This window comes from Battus philenor, unplaced genomic scaffold (genome assembly GCF_028537555.1).
Source record: "Battus philenor isolate CCGP_79_NKW_IND1 unplaced genomic scaffold, ilBatPhil1.0.hap1 SCAF_26, whole genome shotgun sequence".
Lineage (NCBI taxonomy): Eukaryota > Metazoa > Arthropoda > Insecta > Lepidoptera > Papilionidae > Battus > Battus philenor.
In genome coordinates, this window is record NW_027181689.1 from 5,963,912 (window position 1) to 5,979,320 (window position 15,409).

Consider the following 15,409-nt stretch of genomic DNA (forward strand, 5'->3'; position numbering starts at 1 on the left):
TTCATTTTGAAGTTGCAATGTTTTAAGCGGCCCTTAATGAAAGATTTGTCTTGCTGTCAATCTGTTCTCAATTCGCGCGCGATGCGCTGTTGTGCTGTTTCCTGTACTTTCTAACGGCTAAGTTCTCATCGAATAATAATACTCATTATTTTTTTCCATTGACAGCATCCATTCAATTTAATCTGCTGTAATAGCTAGGTAGATAACATTGATTACAAACGTTGAATTAGTAGTTTTAGTAACAGATAGTTTGTATAAAATATTTCTTTTTTATTACTGGTCTATTGAGCTCGCGTGTGCGAACTGAAATAATAGGTTGAATATAAAGCGCATTCTCTTTGGTAAAGTACGATTTGATTTTAACCTATGTTATGACGATAGTATAAATGTAACTGGCTGAACTATTTACTATTAGAATAATCTCCCCTGTAATATAATGCCAATTGCCTCAATATATAACTTGTTTCATTCATTTATAAGCCTTTGCATTTACGTTCTAACAAAGAAAACAACTTATTGAGCAAATATACAGTATAAAATATTGACAAGCTCAATGATATCATGTTACACTCTCTACCGCATAATAAGTTCGATGAATTAGTCTCCGGGCAACTTCGTTTCTCTTATGAGATTTATTCATTTATTTATTATTATTATCTACTGAATATTATTTACATTTGCCATGTTTGTATGCCATAGGATAAATGCCAGAAAAGTTTAATTTGGTTGAAAATAGAATCAGATTGAGGTCTCCTACAGAGGCATTCCTCAATTACTATAACAGTATCTTTAATATAGAAGTGGAACAATTCGTTTCCAAGTTTTAATATAATTTCATTCATTTTAATTATATTTTTCGCTATAAAATAATTTGTACAAGTTTTTGTTGAAACTTCATAAATTTATTAAAAGATAATTCAGATAGAGGGGTGTATTGCACCGTAAACAGATGCTCAAAAAATAGTTATTAATTTTATAAGTTTAAATTCAGAAACATATTATTATAGCTAATGACGATGACTATTTGCAGTGAATTTGCTCACATCGACCTAATATATCCATAAAAAGTGCCCGAGAGTAGTTCTATTAAGCGATATATTCACGCGATACATTCTGCCAAAGTTGATTTATTGCGTACTATACACAGGTCGCAAAAAGATCATTAGATTGTAATGTGCAAAAAAGTTTGATTTCTCGATATATTGGGCAGATGTTTTCATGTACGGACACATCAACCTATGTTATACTCGTATAATTATTATATTGTTTATTTGTTGACACTATTTTTCTATTAGAATAAGAATGTAAATGTTGTACTATAGACTATAGATTTCCCCAGCAGCTTTCGTTGTTTTGAGGAAAAGAAATTTCGTTTATTTCACCTCAATTTGAGTGATATTAAATGTAATAAATATAACATAAATGAAGCATTATAAGCAGACTTTGATTCTAAGCAACTAATACCTCGACAATTTCAGGCAAGAGTATACATTTGTTGCTGAGTTTTAGTAAGAAAAGCATTGTATCACGTAAAATACGAGGCTAAATGTTTTTATTTTTTAAATCTCGAACTGTCAAACGCAAATAAGGTGTTGTGCGGTATTTTGTTTTACATGATGATGAGTCGTTTATCATTGGAAAAAAGTCTTTTTCCTTAATGGCTAAATAAATAAAGTCTTCTTTGTTCTTATTACATAGCTCTGCAAACTCTTAAAAATTATGTAACTTTTATAGAGCAATATTCTCACAGTATTGTTTAACTTTCTTCAAATATATGTCACATAAGTCCTCTCAAAATTGACGCATAAATCTACGGATTTCGTTAGTTTTCGATTTACATTTAATTTTTATTAATACTCGTAAGAGATAAATAGTTGATCGGATTTAACTTTATAAAGTTATTTTTAACTTAGTAAATATGAACGCGGCTTCAATGGAGCTACTAATAGATAATTTAACAAAAAAGATCTGTTTCCAGAGCCTCTACCTATGCACGCTACCTTACATTGGTGAAAGACGTAAGCTTATGAAGATTGCGAACTTAGCTCGATGTCGGCGACACACGGGTAGACTAACTTATACTATTCCGTATTGTAGAACACCGAGGAAGTCTTATAGTTTATGAAATTCGTTAAAATTTAAAACACTACGTATAAGTACCTTTGATTTCTTTTTTTACCATTAAATCTATTATCTGCTCTTTGATTTCTTTTCACACATATTGGGTTAATGAAGTCGTGTAAATCTGATCGGATATTTTTTCTAAATATAGCGAAAATTTAAATGGCTTACTAACTTTCTAGTAGCCGTAACATTTCATCCATCAAACTTAGTTTGTCCCCTGCCTGTTTACGCGACTGAGCACGAAATGAAATAAGACCTCATAGATTAACTTACAACCTACTGTCGTATATTTCAAACTGTTTCCTTATTTGTAAAACACACTGATTTATTTTATTGCATTGTGATATATAAGTCATGTCAGATGCTTACAATAGATTGATATAATGGAATTTTTATCACAGTATAAAACATAGATATATGTCTGAACCCATTCCGACAAGTGCGGTATTTTATGATTTATACAATAATAATCAATTAAATATATAATTAGTGGTTTTGGATCGTAGCTCTGGCCTTATGGTTCTAGAGTTGTGACGAACGAAGCGTAACATTTTCACAGATGACGTTATTAAGGCCCAGAAACGCTGGACGCAGACCACATCCAACCGGTTTTATTGGAAATATCAGGAGAAGGTCTATGTTCAGAAGTCGACGTCTTATAGCTGAAATGGTAAAACCAAACCAAAGCACCATAATGTTCGTTTAATGCTGTTTGGCAGTTGGATTAACCGCCGCGATCGCACCCACCAAGACGTTCTTGCAAAAGAAACCTATAAATCTACCTACCACTAGTAAACACATCATGTGAAGAGTTATTTGTGAAAAATCAGTTTACAAATCCACAATGAGTGCAGCAGTGGACGTCCTGTGACGTAAATGATTATTCTAATGATAGAATAACACAGATTATTGTTTTAACAAACTATGTGGTCAGTAACTTGATAATAAGCTACACAAAATTGCGGTTAGGTTCTTTTACTATTATTTATGTTTGTTAAATGGCACTTTTTCGTCGAATTAGTCGCTTTAGATCACAATTACTTTACTGGTTTACTATTAAAAATCAAATCCAACGCGTTTGGCCGTTCAACATAGGCATCGAAATCGGCGACCGTGTCGTCTGCGCATGCGCAGCCAGTCCCGCAATGGCGGTGTGGTGCGGCGCGCGCATTCTCCCGCTAGAGAGACGCGTATACTCCATAACTCTCGTGGTGCGTTTTAATATGCAAATTATATGCGGAGATGAGAAAACCGTTGTGTTCATTTGCAAAAAAATTGTGATAAATTATGTTTTAATGAAAACTACTGTTGCGAAAAATCTCACCTAGGAATTGAATATTTAAAGCAGTCGTTATAAGTTGGCTTAAAAATGTATTTGCAAAAATATAATTTAATAAAAACCTAGTATATTTATACAAAAATAATGATAAATTTCTAAAATTTTTATATTTTAAGTGTCAATATAATATTTTGCTATATATTTAAGGAAAGGAATAATAGGTCTAAAACTATTTACGTGCAAGTTGCGATTTATGAGATGATAAGACAGCAAATAAACAACAATTCAATGGGGATACAACAGTTACTTTGAAAATGTCTTAATATATGTCCGGTTACTTTCGTAATATAGACATTACGAAAATTATAGGTATGAGTACGATGTATAATGCAATTAATTATAAAAAAAGTATCGAAACATTAAAAAAATTGCTACAGAAATTGTCTATATTAATCTAAATAGATCTCATGAAAACAGAATAAAATTTAGATTACTTTATTTTAACATCTTTAGTTAAATGAAACGTCTTATGTAATAAAGTAAAATTTTCGTTTACTTGAACATTTATTTGGTTGTGAATTAAGTTAATTAATATTAATAATAATTTTAATAGTCAAGAGCTATATCAAAAATATTTTTTGGCTTTTTTTAAAAATAATTAATAAACTTTGTACTACCGAATCTAATTACGTATGTAACAAGATACGTGATTCAATAAATTTGCAAATTATTGAATCATGTTCGCGGTTCGTTTTTATCGAAACTTTTTTTTCATGAAGCTCAATCTAGTGAACCGTGTAGCCACATCTACTAAATTGAGGTAGCATATTCGTGCTCATAACTAATTAGTTTTGTTCGAGTCCTATGTAATCATATTTAGCACGAAGATAACTAACAGTCACTAAGCTTTATTCTAATTTTGTTGACAATGTACAAGTATTTAAAAACATAACAATTACTATTTGTGATTATAATATAATAATGGATACGTAACATTTTTTCAATGAGCAAATCTATTTACATCGCATTGTTTGTCGCTCTGTGTACATAGATAAACCGTCAAATGTCCGGCTCACCCCCCTATTATTTGAACCGGATGAATTGTCTGTGGTACATCCTATTGTTTTAAAGAGCAATGATCCTCATCCTTCAAAGCATTTGTCTAATTTCCATGTTGATTCTAATTCATGAATAAACTTTTTTATATTATAAGTATTACAATTGAATTCACATGCATTAATTATTTTGAATAGAGTAATATACTAAAAAGTATGATAACATGACTAGTGAACTAAAAAGTCACTTTTCATAACGCATAAATGTATTATCCCTGGTTTGTATAGAATTGTTACGAAATATATTAACAGTGCTGTAATGTACTGTGATTTTATTTAATCTGGTATAGAATGCAGTGCTATTGTTGTGCATTAATATTCAAATTAGCTTATCATTTGATATGTAAGTTATGTAGATAAGAAGTTTACAGTACGCCTTTAAGAAGTAAAATAACTTTTAAACGTACGCATGAATGCTTTTTCTTATCGGGGTCGTTTATTACAAGAGAACATGTTGTTTCAGCTATGATAGCACTTTTCATGTCCAATAAGCAAAAAGCTGGAACATAGCTCGTAAAATATATAAAAAGTAATATTGCTACAAATTGCAAGTAAGATATATCATTATCTGTAGTTATAATTTGTATAATTCTTCATTTTGTATCATTTCTAGAGAATTCTCGTGTACATCACGGGACAAAAAGCCAAAAGAGGGTAAATTGATAAAAATTTGATTTAAATTAAACTTGCCCATAATGTCGTCCTTAAATATAAATAAGCTGTTTATGGTTCCAAACGCAAGCGAATCTTAGAAGAACTTATATTCTCTAGGATTTTCAAAAACTTGTGAACACTTTTACGAAAATTTTTAATATAGCAGTCTATACAATTAATTTCAAGCTATCTTATCACTAAAATCCATCACATCATAGTAGGACGTTTTGCTAATTTTTTTTATATTTAAAGTTGATACATTTTAATTTTATTTAAGTGCCTGATTGTTTAAGGCAAGGTATTAGGCTAAAGTATGAGTTTATAATTTTATAAATACTAGAGAAAGATTTTGTCTTATACTAAGAGAATGAGAAGAACATATCGTTAACATGATAGTAAAGGATATTCTACCCTTACCCACCACAAACAATTTTTCAAGGTTTAAAATCAAAATCTTTCTCAGAACTTTATTACTGCTCGCTGTAGCTAATAGTCAGGAGATATATGTAAAACCTGCCTTTTATATCGCAGTTTTTGTCAAGGTATTGGTAAATATATTTTTATTCCTATATATACATATACATTTGGCATCCTGCATTGCACAGTGCTTGAGCTCTCTACCTCGAAGATAATAATTGGACGACTCAGTAAATCCGCCTGTTAATGTTCAAACAAGATTACGATACTGTTTTCGCATTACATTTTTAAGTAAAAAAGGTTTAACGATCTCTTCCAAAAAAAGGTCTACTTTCATTACAAAAAATATTTGTACGAAATAGTAAACAATGTTAAAACAATTAACAACAAATTAAGTCCTTCTACTTTGCCTACATTTCTTAATGTCCAATTGGTTCCGACAAATTCTATTCCGATACCGAGTAACTTATCTCTGTCCAATCAATTGGCTGAGGTTGAGCCTTGAGCCGGCTAACTGTTTATCTTCAATCTTTGATATTTGCTTTCAACCAGGTTTATTCACCAAACTTGTAAAATCTATCATCTCTCGTTTTATCTTTCTCGATATCAAGAGCATCAAAAAGATTTTTTTTTTTTCAAATATTTCTTTTTTGTTTCAAAGATTCTAATTTGTTTGAACCGTTACTTTCATTGGATTTCACCAGAAGCACATAAAACCGTAGCTACCTTACGCATATTGGATAGACTATAATTATTTAACTATATTAATTTAATTTGGTCGACTGGACTATGCTAGCAATCTTTAAAACACCCCTGATTTTCTCGCCAGAAAATGTGTGGTTTTAAATTTTAGCAATTTTGAGTCATTGACCATTTTGTTATTAACAGATGTATTATTGACTACTATATGTTATACAAAAAATTACTTCTACCTTAACCTTGCTCCTGTACAGTTTATGATGTAAGAAAATTTCGTGGAAGTCGATGTAGGGATATTAAAAAGTACTCACGAAGATAATTACTTGGTTGTCAATTTTTTTTACATGACGCATTATAATTTTATTTTCAATTCTAACATTTTCGTTGATACGACCACTAATTTTGATCTTATTTAGTAATTTGGTGTTATTGAAAGTTTTCTAACCTTGTGACTTTAAAAATAACATCAAAAATAATTTTTAAATTAGGTTTAAGAATTGTTTACTTATCTTTTCACATACATCAGTAAGTCATTTATTTTCTCTAATTGGTGACAACAAATGTTATCTTTCAGTGTGATTACGGGATTTCATAATCATATCATCTATCGTTGTTTGATGCATTTTCATCAGAACGCAAATTTTATTTAACGGTTTGTTAACTTTGGTTAAAAATTTGATCGAGGTTACTTCTAATGACGTTCTGCGCACGGTAGCGCCTGGCCTTGTGTCGAGTTCGTTATGTAAAAGAGGAAAGGGGAAGCCCGCTGCACTAGGTCCTCAGGTGTACGTCCTGTGCATTTAACAAGTTCCTCATTTTAGATTCAATGTTTGTATAAACATCTTATTTTACAGCTATATAATTATTTGATAAAGAAACAATGAATTTTTTGATTTAAAAGTTGTTTTATATCTACATTATGTGTGTTATAGTCCGGAATCATACATTCGGATGCGTATTTATCTGAAGTAATACTGTCTAACAAATTATGGAGTCGGCTTTAATTATTAATAGACAAGTCAATTAAAGATATTATATTTAGTGAGTGTGTTTGCGATGTCTGATTTAACGCGAATATTAATTAATGAATGTTTAAGCAATGTTATTTACAAAAAAATCAAAATCAACAATATTAAGGAATTTTGCCTCAACACCAATGTCTATATTAAATGACTTACATCACATCACTAAAAAAATTTGCTCTTGTGTACATTCTCATCCAGTTGAGTATTTTATATAGGTGCAGATTTGCAATGCTAGCCATGTTTTTTTATTCAAACATTTTATAACGTAAACGGTGTACTATTCAAAATTTTTAATATTCAATAGTTTGCTTTTGTTCTGAAATTAGATTCAAATGTGAGTGTTTATTGTGAAATATTCTATCATCATATCAGTCGTAAGACGTCCACTGCTAGACATTGGGCGGTCACCTCCGTACATTTCCAAAAGGTAGACCCTTTGTAGATCACGTTAGCGGCTTGCTCTTTAAGGTTTAAGCGGGCAATTATTTTGCGCGCATTGTTACTTGTCTAAAGCCATTTGCGAATTCACTGGGCTATGTCGGTTACCTTTGTGCAACTGCGGATATCCTGATTGCTGATTCGATCTCGTAGAGAATTCTCGAGCATAGCCCTATCAATGGCTCGTTCAGCGAATGCGAGCTTGCAAAAAGTTCCGAAGTGAGAATCCATGCCATAAATCATTCCTGGTAACGTATTTCGTCGTAGATCTGAAGATACCATGGGATACTTGACGAGCAGATCTTGCATTGTTTTCCGAGAGAACTCTCTACCCTAATGCTCTATAAAAGTCTATTACAAAATAAACAAGCTTTAACTAGATTAATAATTTTTATGAAATACAATATGCTTACGCTAGGGGCCTGCATTTAATACTGCGGCAGCCTAGTTTTAAAGTCGTTACACTGGTAATGAGATTTGCTATACAACTTTTATCTTTTTTATAGCACATGCATTTTAAACCTTCTCGTTTTTATTGTATTTAATAATGATCTTTTATTATCTTACAGATAAAAGGGAATTATCTAAATGTATGATGTTATATATAAACAAAAATTAATCTAAAAATATTTAGTTAATCGCAATACTGGAAATGGCTCAACCGATACCGTTATTTTATCATGTTTTAGTTGAGCACAAGGTAAATTTTTATGGAGAGAAGAAATGTAAAAAATGCGTAGAAAGTAGTAAGGACGACAGGTTTTTATTTTTATGCAAACAAAAGCGTATATTAAAACACTTGTTTACAGCTGCCAAACTTAGCCGTCAGTCAATCAAAAAAAAGACAAATCGTTTTAGGTTGAAAACATATAAAACCATAAAACATAACAATAAAAATATCACATGTAGTATCGCAATGTATAAAATACAACACTTGTTTGTTGTCAGTAATCGTCACTGATTCTTTTTCTCCTTTTCAGTCAATAGATGCCTACTGCAAGGCACAGGCCTCCCCCATAGACCGCCACACTGACCGATCTTACTCTGCCCGCATTCATGTAATTACCGCACTTTGGCTATGTCGTCGGTCCACTTAGTGGGGAGCCTATCCACGCCGCGTCCACCGGCTCTTGGTTCCCATTCCACATCCGTTCGACCCAAATGGGTTGTATAACTGATGTGCCCTGTAATCATTGCTTCTTATTAGTGTTTTATTTATTTATTTTTGCATGGGATTGCAATACGCCTATGCCTGTTGACAAGACTAAGTATATTTACATATTATTATTCCGATTTGAAACACATGAGAAGAGATGAAAAAATAGCTTAGGGTTTCATTCTTTATTTGTTTTATTTCAACTAAAACGATATACTTAGTTTTCGTGTACTGTGTCTGAGGAATTGATTTATTCTTGACAAACAAAACCTTACCCGGATAAATTGTGCTGAATATTTATTCCTTATAAGCGGAAGCAACTTTCTAATAACTAATTTTGTATGAAACTGGATTTTCTTTAACACAAAATCAGGGACAACTTTCCACCGACAAGTTTAAATATTTTATAACTTACAATCATCAACTTTTCTTCTAATAATCTTTTCTATATCGTAATATGCTTTTAAGTATTTACTGTACCTGTTAGAATAGGTCTTATTAGATCAGATCACTCACCATCGAGTGAATTGCTTTATTGTTTGGAACTCTCAGTTTTCACTATAAATTCTGCGCCTTTACTAAAGTTTTAATTCTTGCATAACTTTCTCGTGTCCTTATTTACAAATGACTAGATATACTTCAGACATATTTCGTAAATTGTATGTACTGTTATGCTTGGTCTCTTGGTTGATATAAACATACCTATGTTCTCTTAGGAATATAAATTTCTCTGTATTCGAATAAAAGAATATTGGTGTTGTAGCAACGAAAGTAATAGCACCATATCACAATTATTAAATATGTGTAATAAATGATGATTAAAGTTCGTAATAATTAAGGCTGACTAGTTTTAATTTACCATGAACTCTACTATTTCATACTAGTGTTTTTATTAATTTTTCCATTATATTGTTTTTGTAAATTCTGTAGTTTATGCTGTTTCTGCTCCTAAAGTAACAAGCAAAGAAATTTGACGTTATGTTCGCCTTTATATGCAGAAGTGTAGAATAGATCAATAAATACTATGCCCTATGTTTTTTCTACATGTTCGTATTAAAACAAAGACCACTATTACTACCCCGTATATCATTTAGAGATTTAAATATAATTGAATATGACTTAGATTTGATATTAATTTTCTTTTTTTCTTTTTGCAGATAGACCCTAACACAGCATTCCTACGCGCCGCGCGCGCTGGCCAGCTCGACACGGTCGTCGACTTACTGGATTCAGGCGCTGTTAAAGATATCAACACCTGCAATTCGGTATGACGTTTTCATTTGTACTGCATTAGCGCTCGATGGTTATTTTTTTTCTAGGAAGAAAACGTACCTCTCCGTTTAGTTGCCCCGAGTATTTATAAATACTCGAGTCAACTAAAGTATCGCCAAGTCTTTTTTGTCGAAACATCGATAATGAGTTTATAAATATGATATTCTACCCCTTCAACAGCCCGTGTGCCTCGATTTAGGGTAGATCCGGAGCCCACCTATCATAATAAAATGCGCTCCAAATAACCCGAAAACGTCATACGAGTAACTATGTTATGGGTGTTGAAGTAGGGTAAGGTGTAACCTTCTCACTCTACTCTAACTCTCTTAAGAAGGCCTTAGTGGTGGTTTTGGAGTGATCCGCAGCACGTTTGTCCTGGCTTCACAATAGCGCGCAAATCACATATTTCTGATAACGGATTGCTCCCGCTACAGAAGGGTATGCCCATCTAGGAATTTCCCCACGAAGCATAGAATATATCGAAACTTGTAAAAAAAAATTAATAATGGCTTCGAAGTTGTTATTTATTCTTTGCTATACACAATTCATTTCCAATAAAAAAACGTAAAATAAAACAATGTTCATAATAATATAAGAAAGGTACCGTTTTTGTCATTAAAGTTTATTTGATTACGTTTAATACACGATAATAACGATTCCCGGCTTAGATCGCCATTACGATAGCTAGAGACAAATTGCACTGTTTTATGCAGTTCTTTCCTGTCACTGTACATCCACAGTTATTCTGTAAGCATTGTAACTATTGCGTATGTATCGTTTAATAGTAGACTTTATTGCTTATACTATTAAAAACTATTGTCAGTTTATACGTGCGTGGGAACGGATGGCTATAACTCAGTAACCAGACTGGAACTATGCTTATCTCGTGACAGGTCTTGCATGCATTTTTTTTGTAAATTCACATTAATTATGTAATAAAGAGATTTGTGTTTTAAAGATAATATAACCAATAATTATATTAGAGAACTGTCTTATAACGAGCTATACTATACAATGTTCTGTATTATATTCGCCGGACAAAGTTACCACTGGAAAATACCTAAATTATTAGTCAGTTGTAAGAAGCCAAGCATGCAGAAACTATCTCGTCAAAGCATAAGGTAGCTTCTGCATGTTCACTGTTTCTGTTTACCCTACTACTTGGCGACTTTTTGACTCGATCTTCTATTTAACTTGCAATTGAAACATTTTGTACAACTCATGGATAAATAACGATTGCTATGAACTAAAGTAATTGACCGATTTTAATTTTTGGATTTTTGAATATCTCGTATTAAATATATTTATCTCCTATAAAATTATATGTTATTACTAGAGTACTTTTTAAAAACCAGCCACGCGTAAAGTTAACTTTATTTTTTATAAATGTTGACTCCAACGCTATAGTAACATGGCGATTTATGCTCATCTTTAGGTTATTAGTTGAGACAAATTATAGTAAGTGACACCTTTATTATAAAAAAATCGACAGGTATTTGTAAAGAGCTTATTCGATTCTTCATCGACTTTTACCTGTAACGCTCGTAGATTGTGAGTAATTTCTTTGATTATGATAAATCCTATTAGTTTCCTGCTTTCTTTTCTACTGTCATTAAGGTTCTACAACCGGTAATTAAGTTTCTTACAGTAAGTAGATTGCTTTCTATATCGTTAAACATTTAATTGGTATTAAATTTATGATCTTATTAGCTGTAATTATATATTAAAAGTGACTATTAAATACTGAACTATTGTACATTTAGGTGCTTTTATTTTATTTTTCTTAGAATATGCGCGTACCTTGATTTTACTGGCATAATTATGCAGCACAAGTTTCTTCAGAGTGAATTTAGAGAACAAAACAACAAAAGTTGTTAATGAACGGTACTGCTACAATACTATAGCAATCTTTTATGCGCGTCATGAAACGATTATGTTTTGATCTTCAACAAAATTCCATTGTGTTAATGCTATAATAATACTGTCTGATATGTCGTCTCTTGTAGTAAAAAACTATTAGTCATTCAGCAACCAAATTCATCGTTTAGAGTAAAGCAAGCCTAGCGCAAATAGTTGCGGACTGTTGCTGCGCGGATTTATAATGAAAAAAAAAAAAACGCAAATCGGGTCTTATCAACTAAATATGGATCGGCAAAGCTCGCAATCAGAGTACGAGAGATTTTTGTTCACACACGCTAAAGTTACCGCAAAGGATAACCGATTGAATGAGGTGATAAAAACCTCTCAATCTGTGTGACGGCTATGCTAATGATCAATGAAAATAAGTCTTAACGCGCCTATCGATAAGGCATTGTTTAAAAAAAACATTCTATTCTGTGGTGTTAACATAGCCCTTCGATTATTTTTCTCCATTATAAATTTCAATATAATAAATGTTAGTCACAGGTAGAGAACTCATCACATCCTATTTTATTTAAGCAAGAAGCTGTTTAAACATTAACGTAGCAACGAACAGCTCTCCGAATATAGTTTTTAATTATTAGCTATGTGAATATTTCTTCCTGTTCGCGTGGGAAATTGATGGACCTTGATTTAAAACACAATGAATTAGATTAACCAAGAGATCTTAAATTTACACTAATATTTTTACGTCTTGTTGTTGTGTATAGTTTGTACAATGTTGTAATTATTACGTAAAAAAATTATACTTGATTTATTTATTGATTGAAATTACCGTAAAAGAAATTTATAATTCTATTGCAATAATTAAAAGGACATAATTTGATCTAATTTCTTTAACTTTAAAAATTAAAACTAAGGGTTTAAATGTGGAACATACAGTTTACCCATTCAAATCAAATGACATCTATTAACAAAAACGTTTTACGATTGAATAAAAGGCAGAAAAGATCCTATAACGTACATGATATTAAACTCGATTTTTACGCCATATAATAACAATAAATAATATTAACGTAGGTACAATTTAATACGAATCCATGTGTTCCACTTGTTTATAATATTAGTCTACATATTTATGTATTCATCAGATGGAAAAAGTCACGAACAGTCAATAGGCATTATTTTAATACAAATTATTTTATGGCACGTATACTAGCTGTTCTAATAAGCTTCGTTCTGTTAAAAGTACCTTACTCCTCAGAAAGTAGAAAGTAGATCAGTTGCCACTTTAACGATTATTATCAAGTTAAAATAAGTTATCTATTTCGTATACTGCCAGACATTAGTAAAGTTGTTTTATTATATTTTCCTTGCAGTGCTTTATGGTACACCAACAGACAGATCTTTTAATTTTCTTTGTGATAAGTATAGCAAAAGAAGTATTGACTTTATATATTTATAAATTGTCGCAATTTTACTGTTTTTAACCGGAAGAACTTGGCTATTTATTAATAAATAGCTAAATTCTTCCAGCTGTTTTCAAGTAATGTAATTGACAATTTATCATTAAGTTTTGTTTATAAAAGATAAATAAATATTAAAATACTATTGGCATCTGTTAGGTTGGTGAACCAAAAACACGACCACGTTTGCGATCTAGACGATTTGAACTATTGTTTTCCAATTTATATAAATGGTGCTAATGAATTATTTTGTTATTTCCTAAAGAATTAATCATCAAATCTAAAATCCATACGGTAACGGATCCACAAGTAATACGTTTTTTCGTCCAACAATTTGTGTTAAGTACCTTTATAGACTTCGTGCGGTACATTTGACCGTTTCCAAAGATTCTATTGTATGTTGTTATGACTCGTGTAGTTTAATAAAAATTGTATCAACATAGTGTGTAGACAAATGTAGACGGCCTTCAATCATGTTGATACGTTCCGCTCTGTCGGCTGTCGGACCTCCGTAGAGATCCTTTTACACTGCGGGTGTATGTTAATAAAACATAGTTGCAGATAATGTTGTCGTAAACATCGACAGTTGTAAATCGATGTCTGTGATTAATTCTTTTTAATAGCTAATTAGTTAAGTGCAATATAAATTAATTTATTTATTTATAACCTAAATATTCAATATCTAATTATTTTTTTTACATTAGATGATGAATCTAGGTTGCATACCTAATTATCATATCATGATAGATGAAAAAACACATTATTTTATTACACTTTTTATGAGGTTAAGGAATTAAAACGTACTATAATACAATTTTTAAAAGCTCCTCGACGGGAGATAAGAATATTCCTTTCTATACTTTTACCGATATATAATAATTTACACATGTGTGAACTCATACCAAGCAGAATGTTTACTGTAAAGAATGCGCTGATAAATCGTTTATTGTACTTATTTTTATAACTTTGGCGTAGTTTTTATAAGGTAAAAGCAATGAATATCGCGGTTTAATATAATTGTAATGTTATTTACCGAAGTATCAGATATTTCCTTATTTTAATTCACCATCAAGAAAATTATTGCCAGAATATTTCGCGCAAGTTCTGACTTGCACCGTCCTCTTACAAACCAACGTGTGTCAGAACCAAAACCACTGGTTGTAAAAGAATATCTGACGATACCGCGGTAATACGTACTTTTATTTCAGAAAAGAAGCATTGTTCGCTACATCTATCGGAAAAATACATACTTATACGTATTTTAGGATGTTTTCGTTTATCAAAAATGCATTTAAAAACAAATTGTATTTTTGTTTTTAATAATTTAATACACCGCGAGTGCGATATCACTACCTAGTTTTCGCATTAATTTTTTTTAATATAAATGTGGTAAATTTCATCAACATTAACTCTGTGTTCACTCATGCGGGGTCCGATGACATACTCTTATATTACGATAATTTAATTATCATATTTTAATGCAATACATTTATATACTGATGGTATATATATTGATATGTATTTCACCCACTTCGATATCGATTTTTTGTATTAGGTGTCGATTGGTGTTGTATACCAATATCATATGTTTTATGAAAGCCATTTGTTTTTTTTTTCTTAATTAAAACGGCCCATTGTATAAACCTCCATGTGCATTATATCAAATAATGTGGCTTCTGAAAATGCAGACACTTTTGGATAGTTTTATGCGAAGAGGCAAATTTTGATATTAATAACTAGCTGTCCCCCGGCTGCTTCGCATATTTCGCTACGCCTTTTGCAAGTTTGATTTCATAAAATACTTTTTTGGGAATTTGTAGTATGAAGAAAAAATATTCTTGATGAGTTTTCAAACCTTTAAGAGTTTGGAAATAGGCATTTATTTTATATACGCCCTTTTAACC

General features: G+C 31.3%; 1 protein-coding gene across 1 annotated transcript in view; it reads left to right on the top strand.

Annotated features, from left to right (window-relative positions):
* Positions 1–15,409, top strand: part of LOC137925180 (ankyrin-3-like) — a 180,396-nt gene that overhangs the window by 87,638 nt on the left and 77,349 nt on the right. The window contains exon 2 of the mRNA XM_068768576.1: positions 10,065–10,172. Within this exon, the coding sequence (XP_068624677.1) occupies positions 10,065–10,172 (108 nt within the window). The remainder of the gene's footprint in view (positions 1–10,064; positions 10,173–15,409) is intronic.